This window comes from Etheostoma spectabile, chromosome 4 (genome assembly GCF_008692095.1).
Source record: "Etheostoma spectabile isolate EspeVRDwgs_2016 chromosome 4, UIUC_Espe_1.0, whole genome shotgun sequence".
Taxonomy (NCBI): domain Eukaryota; kingdom Metazoa; phylum Chordata; class Actinopteri; order Perciformes; family Percidae; genus Etheostoma; species Etheostoma spectabile.
Genome location: NC_045736.1, coordinates 20,812,232 through 20,824,794, shown reverse-complemented (window position 1 = coordinate 20,824,794; position 12,563 = coordinate 20,812,232). Strand labels below are relative to the sequence as shown.

General features: G+C 39.3%; 1 protein-coding gene and 1 long non-coding RNA gene across 4 annotated transcripts; one reads left to right on the top strand and one right to left on the bottom strand.

The window, feature by feature from the left end:
* Window positions 1–2,515: 2,515 nt before the first annotated feature.
* zgc:113184 (uncharacterized) lies at window positions 2,516–5,181 on the bottom strand. Of its 3 annotated transcripts, none has more exons than XM_032514612.1 (5): window positions 5,059–5,181; window positions 4,053–4,154; window positions 3,605–3,739; window positions 3,141–3,514; window positions 2,516–3,028 (listed from the first exon to the last, which is right to left on the bottom strand). In XM_032514612.1, exons 3-5 carry the CDS (start codon window positions 3,714–3,716, stop codon window positions 2,861–2,863), a joined length of 654 nt encoding a protein of 217 aa, XP_032370503.1. In that variant the 5' UTR covers window positions 3,717–3,739; window positions 4,053–4,154; window positions 5,059–5,181; the 3' UTR covers window positions 2,516–2,860. The 3 variants fall into 3 exon arrangements, with proteins under 3 accessions (XP_032370503.1, XP_032370501.1, XP_032370502.1); XM_032514610.1 differs by having other exon boundaries at window positions 2,516–3,037; window positions 4,061–4,154; XM_032514611.1 differs by having other exon boundaries at window positions 2,516–3,037; window positions 5,057–5,141.
* Window positions 5,182–9,937: 4,756 nt separating this feature from the next.
* On the top strand, window positions 9,938–12,166 carry LOC116688511 (uncharacterized). The gene is made up of 2 exons (XR_004331787.1): window positions 9,938–10,456; window positions 11,895–12,166. It is a non-coding gene; the product is annotated as an uncharacterized LOC116688511 (long non-coding RNA).
* The last annotated feature ends 397 nt before the right edge of the window (window positions 12,167–12,563 follow it).

The following is a 12,563-nucleotide window of genomic DNA, read 5'->3' as shown; positions in this document are numbered from 1 at the left end:
GGGCTTCAGGTTGAGAGGTAGAATAATACTCCTCACAACATCACAAATTACACTAATTATTTCAATGATATATTCCTGTGTTTATACTTCTGTAGTTTAAGTTACAAGCAAGCGATCTGGATCTGTGTTCATCAAACACATGTAATCTCTATTAATCTTATATCATAGAGCGTTGTTTCTGTTGTCTAGGCATTTTAATTAGTAAAAAAGTATTTTCACAATTTTGCATTTTCTAGTGGAATCATGAGCTCCATTAAAGCATCAGAGGAGCATCACAGTCAGTGTACACTAAGTATGGATGCTTGAAACGATGGATGAATAATACGATTTTAGGCAATACATAGGCTAGTGGTTGAAACTATACTGGCAATAATTCATGCTATCAAAGGCTTTCTCTCTGTGAGCCACATGTATTAAATGAAGCAGCTTAAACAGTTAGCACAAGGTCTGTCCAGTCTGGTCTGTGTTAGGTTAACATTACTTTCTATACAAACTAATACAGAAGGTTCTGTACAAAACCTGGACAAATGAACTGTAGATATAAGTGAGATGTGTGTGGTTGTAATGTGAGTGAACTGAGCCTTTACAAATAAAATCTCAATACACTTGCATCAAACTAATAAACCAGGAATCTCTGTCTGTGAGTTTGTTTGTCCATTCGTTCATCCATCTGTCCGTCTGTCCGCTAATATGTCATGCGCGAAAAACATCACACGCAGCATGCAGCACGCAGCATGCTTTCGTCCAGCGGCGGTCATTCCATCCAACACGCACGCGCAAAAAGAACAATAACAAAGACGTCACACACAGCAGAGCTTAAGTAAACATGGAGACCGCTACCTTGGAAATCCAGAGTTCTTGCAAGAGTACATTTGAATTTTCTCAGTGAATTACTCTGGCATTCAGTAATGCTGCTCATTAACTATACCCTTGTAGCTGAGCTGCACCAATCACATCAGTGTATCTGATATAGGCGGGCCAGAAGCGAGCTAAACAGATGACGACAGTTTAATCTACCAGTTAGCTCCGCTGGTAGCTAAGCGTATGGGGCCCTGGATACGTCACCCTGTGTGTTGTTGTGATTGGTCGTAGTGTTATCCAAATTCATGCAGAGACATTTCCAAATGCACGCTTGGTGCCGTCTCTTCATCACTCTATGTCAGACACTTAATCTTTCAGATTTGGGTTTGGACATCCAGGCTATGAGGCCGCTGTTACGCTATATGAAACTGACAGATTGTTGAACAGGTTTTGGCGGGACATTCACGTTATAAAGTAAACAAGCCAAGTTTGCCCTCTGAGCTGCATGCAAACTACTGCAGCTGAGGGTAATACAACAAAAACTAGGAGGCTCTGTATTCTGTACCAGCATGAACCAAGATGGCCCACACACTTTTATTAACTGCCGTAGTGACAACAGCAGCGCATAACGATGTCTTCACTTATTCTGTTTCTACCCTTCACAATAAAAGCCTAACTTAAATTAAAATATGTATATAATATTAAATAAGAACGGCCTAAACCCTGTCGCTGACATTTTTTATCAAGTGGACAAGGCAACGTGACCTGGTGGAATGATTTTTCTGGAGAGGAGCGCTCTCTAACACCAAAAAAACTAAAAACGACTCCTCAAATTTGGGTCCCTGGCAATAGAGTCTTCCTTTACTTTTCACCCTTTATCAAAGTTGTTATTCACAGTGGTAGAAGAAGTAGGCCTACTCAAAATGATTTTTTCTGAAGTAAAATTATTAGTACCGCACAGTACAAGTCCATTCAAATGTTCATTTAAAGCAAAGAGTCAAAGAGGCACAATCAGCAAAATGTACTTAAATATAGGTTTGTTTAAGATGGAGCTTTCAATACTAATATAATTCTGGATAGTTTCATGAATAATAATGCATCTTGTTTTAATTGTTATATTTTGTTAATAAAATCTGAATCTGCACTGTAACCAGTAACATTTCTCTGTCGGGTAAATGTAGTTGTTAGGGCTGTCCAAATGAATGCAATAATAAACTACTTAACGCAAATTTCTTTTAACACCTCTAATGTTTCTGAGAGCGAGAACCCTTCACCCCCTCACCAAAAGCAGGCCATGCCAGATAATAATATTTTTTGAGCATACAGTACCTTTAAAGTTATTCTGGAGACTATTCTTGACATTATTTGTCATAAGAGCATTCAAAACTTGAAAAATATCCCTTTTAATGTGTAGAACAGATTAAAAATGTATGATTAATGAGTTAACTATGGACAGTCATGCGATTAATCGCAATTAAATATTTTAATTGATTGATAGCCCTTATAGTAGTACACCATAGTATACAGTTGAGTGGCATATTTTTAAGTACTTTGGGGGCCAGTCATTTCGGGGTAAAATGAGTTAGAATAGTAACATAACTCTATATTTTTCATACATCAAAATAAATCTATAGCTGTTTGGGGCTCCTTTATCTCGGGCTCTTAGGCAGTTTCCTAGCTTGCCTATAGTAAAGTCTGCTTTTGATATGTTTTCCCATAAACCAGAGTGTATTTTTCCGGGGGTTTTTACCGTGAGTAGCCGCACCTTGGGTATGTGACGCAACTATGTCATAGCAAGTGTATTATATGTAGAAATCTGCAAGCAGCAATACCACAGGCCAAGCAATCGGCCCACCCTGAACAGGCATAAACTAGTACACTGAACACTGAACTAGTACAATTAAAGCATAGGAAGTTTTCTACCTTTCATTTTACATGTCAGAGACAGAAAATGATCACACAACAGCATCTGCATAGTGGTCCATATAGGCAAACGGTTCATGACGTGAAAAGCAGTTCAATTTCAAACAGAGTTACACCTGCTCCACACCAGTTAAGTCTAGGTGACGTGAGTGTAAAGATGTCGTAGGAACTCTCCTCTTGTGGTTGTGTCTCCGGGGAAAACTGCCTGGCAGAACTCACAAACCTGAGACTGCAGTGCCACGTCTGACATCAGCAACCCACCAGACTGACTCAGGAAGTCTCCAACCAGGGAGGCGCTGCCGGTCGCTGGCGTCTAACACAAACAGAGAGGAAAAGACATGGAGTTTTCTGAAGGAGAACATGGTCAAATCTACGGACTGATTCAAGAACCCCTGGCCACCAGAAAAGACACATACACTCCCTGTGTGCTTTGTCCAGTCTCCATTACGATGAGCTGCTCTTTCCAGAGTATTGGAGACATTGGAACAGGCTCCTTGACATCTTGTGAAGTCAACACTTGAAAGGGGTGCAACCTTTTGCTCCAACTTCCCGACTTCCTTTCCCTGACGAGGCACATCCACACAGAGCTTAGACATATCTTCAGTGAGGAGGTCAGAAAACGTCCCCACGTTTCCCCATGAAAAGGGATCAATGCCACATTGTGCTTCAGGGTTGCGTGCTGTGACTGTTAGTGGTTGAGTCCTTTCATTGTGACATACAGGGATTTCTTTGGTACACTGGATCGGGATGGACATCATATCACTCAACTCTCCATTAGGAACAATGGCACCTGCAGACAGAGAGTTAAAAATGTGTTAAGTGAATCATGACTCATATATGCTTATGAGCACTGGAATTATAACAGGTTTTCTTTATGGACCTTTCTGGTGCTTCAAAGCCGTAGTGAGGTGATGTAGCAAAGCTGCCTGTCTCAGGCAAAGTGACCTCAGGCAAAGAAACTGCTGGTACAGTTCACTGTAGGCTTCCTCCATCTCACTAGCTCAGGGATCTGCAGCTAGTAAACAGAAGAAAATACATTTATGTAAAATACACAGATTACCAATGGGTGACAGGAGCAAGACTAAGACTCTACAGCTGAGCTAGTATACCGGTGCAGTGGAGCTTTGAGCTAAATGCTAATCTGAGCATTCTAACATGGTAAAAAGGACAATGCTAAGAAAATATTTGCCGGGTTGGCCGTCTTATTTTGCTTGTAAGGATTAAATAATTTAATGACCCCTCGTACACTGAATGGATACAGGGTGTGAGGGGTCACTAAATAGCAATGCGATTTTAAAATCGTACCTGTCTTGTATATCAGTACTAACCTTTGCACCTCTTATAAGCTCATCTGTCGCTGCTCCAAGAATTCCGGACTCCTCGTCATTTCTTACAGCTGTGTTCAGCCTCCTCCATGTCCAACAGGCTTCCTGATATTGTCAAGGAATCAGACAGTCTCAGTATGTAAATGTAGCCCACTTACAGAGCACCACAACAACAAATTTGTGTTCCACAGATGAGGCCTTACCAATCACAGTGACTGTGTGACAAGTCTTTTTCTCCTTAGGTAGGCCAATGGAAAGTATGCTTTGCTCATGTAACAACACATGGTGTGTTGGAAATATTAACATAAGGAAGAAGCTCTCGCAAACAGGGAAGTAAAACCACTGTAGTATAAAAAGGAACCTCACCATCAATCAGTAGCCTACTGTTAATCAGTCTGCAATATTTTAGCATAGACTAAAGAGGAAAGAGCCAGGCTCTATGTTTGTGCTATTTATGCTTTTCTGTGCCATTTTGTGAATTTTAAAATGTTTGACTGACAATGGTTTTACCCTCACATTGTTCCACAGTGGCAATCCAAAGCTTTTGAATGAAGCTATAGCATAAATTCAGTCAATTCAAATCAGTTCAATTTATAGTGTGTCAGCTGTCTTGAGAGCTGCCTGACAGGCTTCTCCTCAGTAATGCTTTACAGAGTGGCCCTTATGGAAGTGTATCTTTTGTTTCCTTCCTTTTTTCCAACACTCATGGGTGTGTTACATTCCTTCACTTATTTTGTTTATTGTATGTTTGAACAATAGTAGGCTTACAGAATCAGATTCAAAACGTTTAACTCTATAGGCTCTATCCGACCTTACATGAATCCTTATTGTGTAATTGTCTTTGTATAAAAAAGTCACACTTTATCTTGCTGTTCAGTTTAACTGAAGAAATGCGGAACTCAAACTGAAATTCGTTTTGCTTTCGTTTTTTTTCCAGCTGTGAAACTTAAATCATGTGAGTATAGTTTCCTCTGTAAATCATATATGAAAATATTAAATTTACTTACACTTTAAGTAGCCTAGAGTATCCCGAACCAAAACGTTACATACCCATGACCAAAACACAAGTTCGCCTGCGTCAAATTCAAACAAACCTGCCAAAACAATACTTCCTGATTCCTTCAAACTAAAAGGCACAATCTTTTTTTCTTTATTTTTTTTAGGTAGGTCAACTACCTTTTCTCGGGTTATGCTCATTGACAGTTAAAGAATATGCTGGCCGCAAATTTGTGTTTCCAAGGATGGCGAAAGCATGAGCCGCTCTCCTCTGCCACTGATGGGCTGTAGCCTGCTCGTTGCCTTCTTTAGATGGATTGGTTAGGTTTATGCATGAACTAGGATAAGGCAGTCAGAGGAAGGTTAGGGTGGGTCATGGCTTTACCATTACGAGAAAAGAAATATCCATAGAAATAAAATTATTTTATTTATCTTTTAATAGAATTATTGTATTTAGAAAGTCTATACAATAACTATTTCTATGAAAATGTTGCTTTGTGGACGTGCAAAAGATATCTCAACAAAAGACTTTGGATTGAAAGTTTGTGTCTTGAGGATACAACATTGGATGAGCATGGCCAGTTCACATCACCAAAAAAAACCCTGCAAGACCATTTCTATTGTTTTTAACATGCTATATTGTTTCTATCTTCTTATCTTGTTTTTTTCTGTTGATTTTAATGCCAGTGTAGAGCTAGTATTTTATTTTGACAGTCAAAGCTAGTGTGTAATTTCTGTCGCCCCCTTGAGAAATTCTAAGTAACGCCACGCTCGGTGCTTCTAGTTAAAATCAAGGAGGACACGGAGGATTAAAAAACATGGACTCTTCAGAAGAGGTACAATTTTAGTAATTTTTATGCAAAAGAAATTCAAAGTAATATGTTTTGAACTTAGTACCCTGACCTAGAACATTGTTATAAACTGAAGCAGTCCTCTTCATCTCCAAAGCTAAACGCTGTTGTTTCCTTTCTCAGCGGTTACGTAAAACACATCACTCACGAGTGAATGTTGCTGGATGACACCGTCGCTGGCCACCCCTGTGCCAGATTTGAGTCGCGCATGCTCAGATTTAAACGGTTTACGGCATAAGTGTCATATCGATGAGAGTCGAGTCAACCCATAGACATAATAAATAAATAACTAAATCACTAAATAATATGTGTATGGTCAGACGGTGTCGTGCCAAAGTACTTATCCCCGCCAGGATTGTATCCCCTGCGGGGCCACGCGCATGGCCACACAGAGCGGATATTCTGCTGCCTTTCAATTGTTTAACTGCTGCAACTTTTAATTACCTCTTAATGGACAAATAGCGACGTGGAAGACTCGCAGGGTTTTCCATAGTAACAGGGTCTCAGTTAAATACAATAATACTGTTTTTGTCTGTACATTAAGGCCACGTGTGAATGTTATAGCTCGTTTACTATGATGGACTGATAGGCGTAGCCCCCTGTCCCTAACGGGATTTCTGTTTTAATTTGTTTAATATGGCTTTCAATTAAACTTTTTCACCTGTTACCATATGATTACATAGGAGTACCAAAATGTCAGACCGTTTTCGACCTATATTTGTGTGTCTGTCCTGTCATCATGGGTGTATTTTTTGTGTTAACCAGGTCACAAGAAACCTGCATAATTTAGAGAGGTCTGCTGTAGTCTATCAAATTACATAGGGGTACCCAAAATATCAGGCTGTTTTTCACCTGATATTGTGTACCACCCCTAACATGCAGAGGGTCTGTCCTGTCGTCTATAGTGTTCTTTTGTGTGTTTAATATGGTCACAATAAACAACCTGACACATTTGGAGAGGTCTGCTTTTGTCTAGCAAAGTTACATGGGGGTACCCAAAATATCGGGCGTTTTTCGCCTGATATTTTGTGTCCCCACCCTACATGCAAGGGTCTGTCCTGTCATCATGGGTGTTATTTTGTGTGTTTAATAGGTCACAATAAACAACCTGACAAAATTTGGAAGGTCTGCTGTAGTCTATCAAAAGTTACATAGGGGGTACGCAAAATATCAGGCTGTTTTTCGCCTGATATTTTGGGTACCCCGCCCCCTAACATGCAAAGGGTCTGTCCTGTCATCATATGTGTTATTTTGTGTGTTTAATAGGTCACAAGGAACAACCTGACAAAATTTGGAAAGGTCTGCTGTTGTCTAGCAAAAGTTACATAGGGGGTACCCAAAATATCAGGCCGTTTTTCACCTGATATTTTGTGTATCCCACCCCCTAACATGCAAAGGGTCTGTCCTGTCATCATGTGTGTTATTTTGTGTGTTTAATAGGTCACAAGGAACAACCTGACAAAATTTGGAAAGGTCTGCTGTAGTCTATCAAAAGTTACATGGGGGTACCCAAAATATCAGGCTGTTTTTCACCTGATATTATGGGTACCCCGCCCCCTAACATGCAAAGGGTCTGTCCTGTCTATGATATGTGTTATTTTGTGTGTTTAATAGGTCACAATAAACAACCTGACATAATTTGGAGAGGTCTGCTTTTGTCTATCAAAAGTTACATAGGGGGTACCCAAAATATCAGGCTGTTTTTCACCTATTATTTTGTGTGTCTGTCCTGTCATCATGTGTGTTATTTTGTGTGTTAACCAGGTCACAAGGAACAACCTGACATAATTTGGAGAGGTCTGCTGTTGTCTATCAAAAGTTACATGGGGGTACCCAAAATATCAGGCTGTTTTTCACCTGATATTATGGGTACCCCGCCCCCTAACATGCAAAGGGTCTGTCCTGTCATCATGTGTGTTTAATAGGTCACAATAACAACCTGAAACAATGTATTGTTATAATAATAATGGGTCTGTCCTGTCATCAGGCGTGTTAGTGTGTTTTTTGTTTGTTTTTTATTCACAACAACAAGTACTTAAAAAGTATGATTATATAAAGTGTTAGAAAACAGACAAGGCTTTACAAAAATAATAATGAACATCCCCTAAAACAAGTATAAAAGAACGGCTGTTAAGGCCCTTAAAAATGCAATTAAAGTGCATAACAATAATAATAATAATATTTATAAGAATAAGTGATTTTAATTGAGCTTCCTGCCTGTCAGGTTGTTTATTGTGACTTATTAAACACACAAAATAACACACATGATGACAGGACATACCCTTTGCATGTTAGGGGGTGGGATACACAAAATATCAGGTGAAAAACGGCCTGATATTTTGGGTACCCCCTATGTAACTTTTGCTAGACAACAGCAGACCTTTCCAAATTTTGTCAGGTTGCTTATTGTGACTTATTAAACACACAAAATAACACCCATGATGACAGGACAGACCCTTTGCATGTTAGGGGGTGGGATACACAAAATATCAGGCGAAAAACGGCCTGATATTTTGGGTATCCTCATGTAAGTTTTGCTAGACAACAGCAGACCTCTCCAAATTTTGTCAGGTTGTTTATTGTGACCTATTAAACACACAAAATAACACATATCATAGACAGGACAGACCCTTTGCATGTTAGGGGGCGGGGTACCCATAATATCAGGTGAAAAACAGCCTGATATTTTGGGTACCCCCATGTAACTTTTGATAGACTACAGCAGACCTCTCCAAATTTTGTCAGGTTGTTCCTTGTGACCTATTAAACACACAAAATAACACACATGATGACAGGACATACCCTTTGCATGTTAGGGGGTGGGATACACAAAATATCAGGCGAAAAACAGCCTGATATTTTGGGTACCCCCTATGTAACTTTTGCTAGACAACAGCAGACCTCTCCAAATTTTGTCGGGTTGTTTATTGTGACCTATTAAACACACAAAATAACACCCATGATGACAGGACAGACCCTTTGCATGTTAGGGGGTGGGATACACAAAATATCAGGCGAAAAACGGCCTGATATTTTGGGTACCCCCTATGTAACTTTTGCTAGACAACAGCAGACCTCTCCAAATTTTGTCAGGTTGTTTATTGTGACCTATTAAACACACAAAATAACACATATCATAGACAGGACAGACCCTTTGCATGTTAGGGGGGGGGTACCCATAATATCAGGTGAAAAACAGCCTGATATTTTGGGTACCCCCATGTAACTTTGATAGACTACAGCAGACCTCTCCAAATTTTGTCAGGTTGTTTATTGTGACCATTAAACACACAAAATAACACCCATGATGACAGGACAGACCCTTGCATGTTAGGGTGGGTACACAAATATCAGGCGAAAAACGCTGATATTTTGGGTACCCCATGTAACTTTTGATAGACTACGCAGACTCTCCAAATTTGTCAGGTGTTTATTGTGACCTATTAAACACACAAAATAACAATATGACGACAGGAAGACCTCTGCATGTTGGGGGGGGGGTACCAAATTCAGGTGAAAAACGCCTGATATTTGGGTACCCCTATTAACTTTGATAGACTACAGCAGACCTCTCCAAATTATGTCAGGTTGTTCCTTGTGACTGGTTAACAAAAAAAACACCCATGATGACAGGACAGACACACAAATAATAGTGAAAACGTCTGACATTTGCGTACCTCCTATGTAACCATATGGTAGACGGGAAAAGTGTTTAATTGAAAAGCCATATTAAACTAAATTAAATAAAGCAGAAATCACGTTAGGGACAGGGGATACGCCTATCAGTCCTAAGTAAACGACGTATAACAATTCACACGTGGCATTAATGTAGACACAAACACGTATTTAGTAGTTAACTGAGACCCTGTTACTATGGAAACCCTGCCGAGTCTTCACATCGTATTTGTTCCATTAAGAGGTAAATTAAAAGTGCAGCAGTTAAACATTCGAAAAGGCAGCAGAATATCGTCTGTGTGCATGCTCGCTCCGGGCCAGGGATACAGATCCTGGCGGGGATAAGTACATTGGCACGACACCGGCTTAGCGAGTGCAGATGTTAGTTTTGTGAAATCCATGAAATAATAATCTTTAGTATTACAACATAACGAAGATGCGATCTTTCAAGACGTTTAGCTATCTATCTAGATGTTGGATGCTAACGTTGGCTCAAAACGCCATTCAAATGACAACCTTTGTTGCGTTTGATTGCTAGCTTCTAGCTAGCAGTCATTTCAAAAACGTTGTAGGTATCTATTACAGTTTGATTGCTAACGTTAGCTCAAAACACCATTCAACTGACAGCCTTTGTTGTGTTTGATGCTAACTTGTAGCCAGCAGTGAACCAACTTAGTTAATTAGCTATGTCCATTTATACTGTTAAGTAGGTCCATTTTTACTGTATTGACATTAGCTACAGAAGTCTCTCGTTAGCACATTATATGCTAACTGCTTGTCGCAAAGTGACACATGCGCGACTCAAATCTGCACTCGCCTCACATTGGGCAGTGACACTTGTCTTGGAGAGAGAAGCTACGATTTCTCATGTTGCAAGAGTCCAAGGTAAGCAAAACCATTTCATCTCGTAAGTGACTTGTTCTTGCACATAACATAGTTCCTCACACTGATAATGAAATCAAGTTAGGACATTTCTGGTCTCGATATGTTTAGAATTGAATCACATCTAAGCAAACTCATCGAAGCAGAAGCGAACATCCAAATGTCAGTAATCTTGCTAGGGGTACACCATGTCGTGATGTTAACACGTAGCTCATCCGTCTTGGCTGTTGCATTGCGTTAACTAATAGTTATCATCAAACAAGGAAGGGATATAGCATCCAGTAAACAAAAAAGGAGAAAAACAGCAGTAAGAGAAACAAATCAAGGGGTTGAGGAGCAGGAAGAGGGAGAGCCACAATAGTCGGTGGAGTTTGGAGAGGGGGCATGTGATGAAAGTGAGGGCGCTGAAAAAGAGAGGGATGCAGAGGGTGAGGAGGATGAAGAAGAGGGTGAGGAGGAAGAAAACATACAGGGACAGAGAAAGGCACAGCCAAAGGTACAGCAAGTGGAGGCATGTGGATCAAGTACAAGTACACCATCAGGTTTGTGACAAAGAAGGTTCTTACTATTTGCAAAGCAGTGCAATTACAATTTCATTGTAGGTCTACTGTCCGTCCTTAAAAGGGTGCATTCTGCTGTAAAATTCTTTTTTTGTGTTAATATGACTCTTTTTCTTTTTTTAAAGTACATACTTAGCCTACGTTTTGAAATGCATGCAGGTATACATGCATACAGTGATAGACATAAGTTTAGGAAACCATGCTGAAGTTAACTAAAAAGAGGAATTAAAAGAAAGATCTTTTGGAAATTGATCTTAATGCGTTATTTAAAAAAAATAGGAAAATCCAACCTTTAAGGACACCAATTTGTTTTTGAATGAATAATGTATAATAAATAAATAAATGTTTTCCTTAAAATAAAGGGAGCATAATAAGTATACACACCCCTATGTTAAATTCCCATAGAAGCAGGCAGATGTTTATTATTAAAGGCCAGTTATTTCATGGATGCAGGATACTATGCATCCTGATAAAGTTCCCTTGGCCTTTGGAATTAAACTAGCCCCACAAACCCTTCACCATACCTAGAGATTGGCATGGTTTTATGTCAGTTAGCCTAATACCTGGTTTGATTTGCATTGATATGGATCTAATTTCAGGGGTGTACTTACTAATGCCCCCTGTATTTTAAGGAAGAACATTTATTTATTTATTTATGATACATTATTTATTCACAATGAAAATTGGTGTCCTTAAAGGTTGGATTCCTAATCCTAATTCCTATTTTTTTTAAATTAAGGCATTAAGATCAATTTCCAAAAGATGTTTTTTTTATTCCTATTTTTAGTCAACTTTAGCATGGGTGTCTAAACTCATGCATAGCACTATAAGTAAATAAATGTTGTAGTTGTACCTTATGTTTACTGTACATCTTTCTACAGATATCCGCAAGTCCAAGAATGATGTAGCTACCAGTACAGCCCAACTTGAATATATTCCCAACCATTGTTATGGGGGACAGGAGACGGAGCTTCCGGCCAAACTGCTATAATCTTCATCCACGGCTTGACCATTATGTCATGATGGACTCTACATATTGCTATGCATGAAGACATTTTTCATTTTTTACGGCCCTACCTCTCTTGCACCTGCACTCACTCTTGTACAAAATAAATGATTTATGATTTTAAAGTAAAATAAAGTTTATAATCTTTAAATATAATTTGTTGCCATTTTTTAATGTGCCCCCTGGTTAAACACTGGCCCTTTCTTGGCCACCCTTGTAAAATTTGTCTAGGACCGCCACTGAACACTTGTGCTTAATATAATTAGTATTCCTAAATTTGCATGTGTTCCAGCCTGGCCCCTCCATTTGAAATGGTTTAGATCTGCAACTGAGGATCTTCACAATGGTTGGTACAGTCATTACTTTTGCAGGACAAATTAAAATTTTGATCTGATGATGGCACTAGAAAAGTTAAGGGATCACCAAAGTTATTACAATTCATCCTGGGGATGTGATAACTAATGTGAGTACCAAATTTCATGTCAAACCATGAAGTAGTTGTTGAGATAATTCAATCCAGAGCTATTGGGACAAGAGCTCTCCA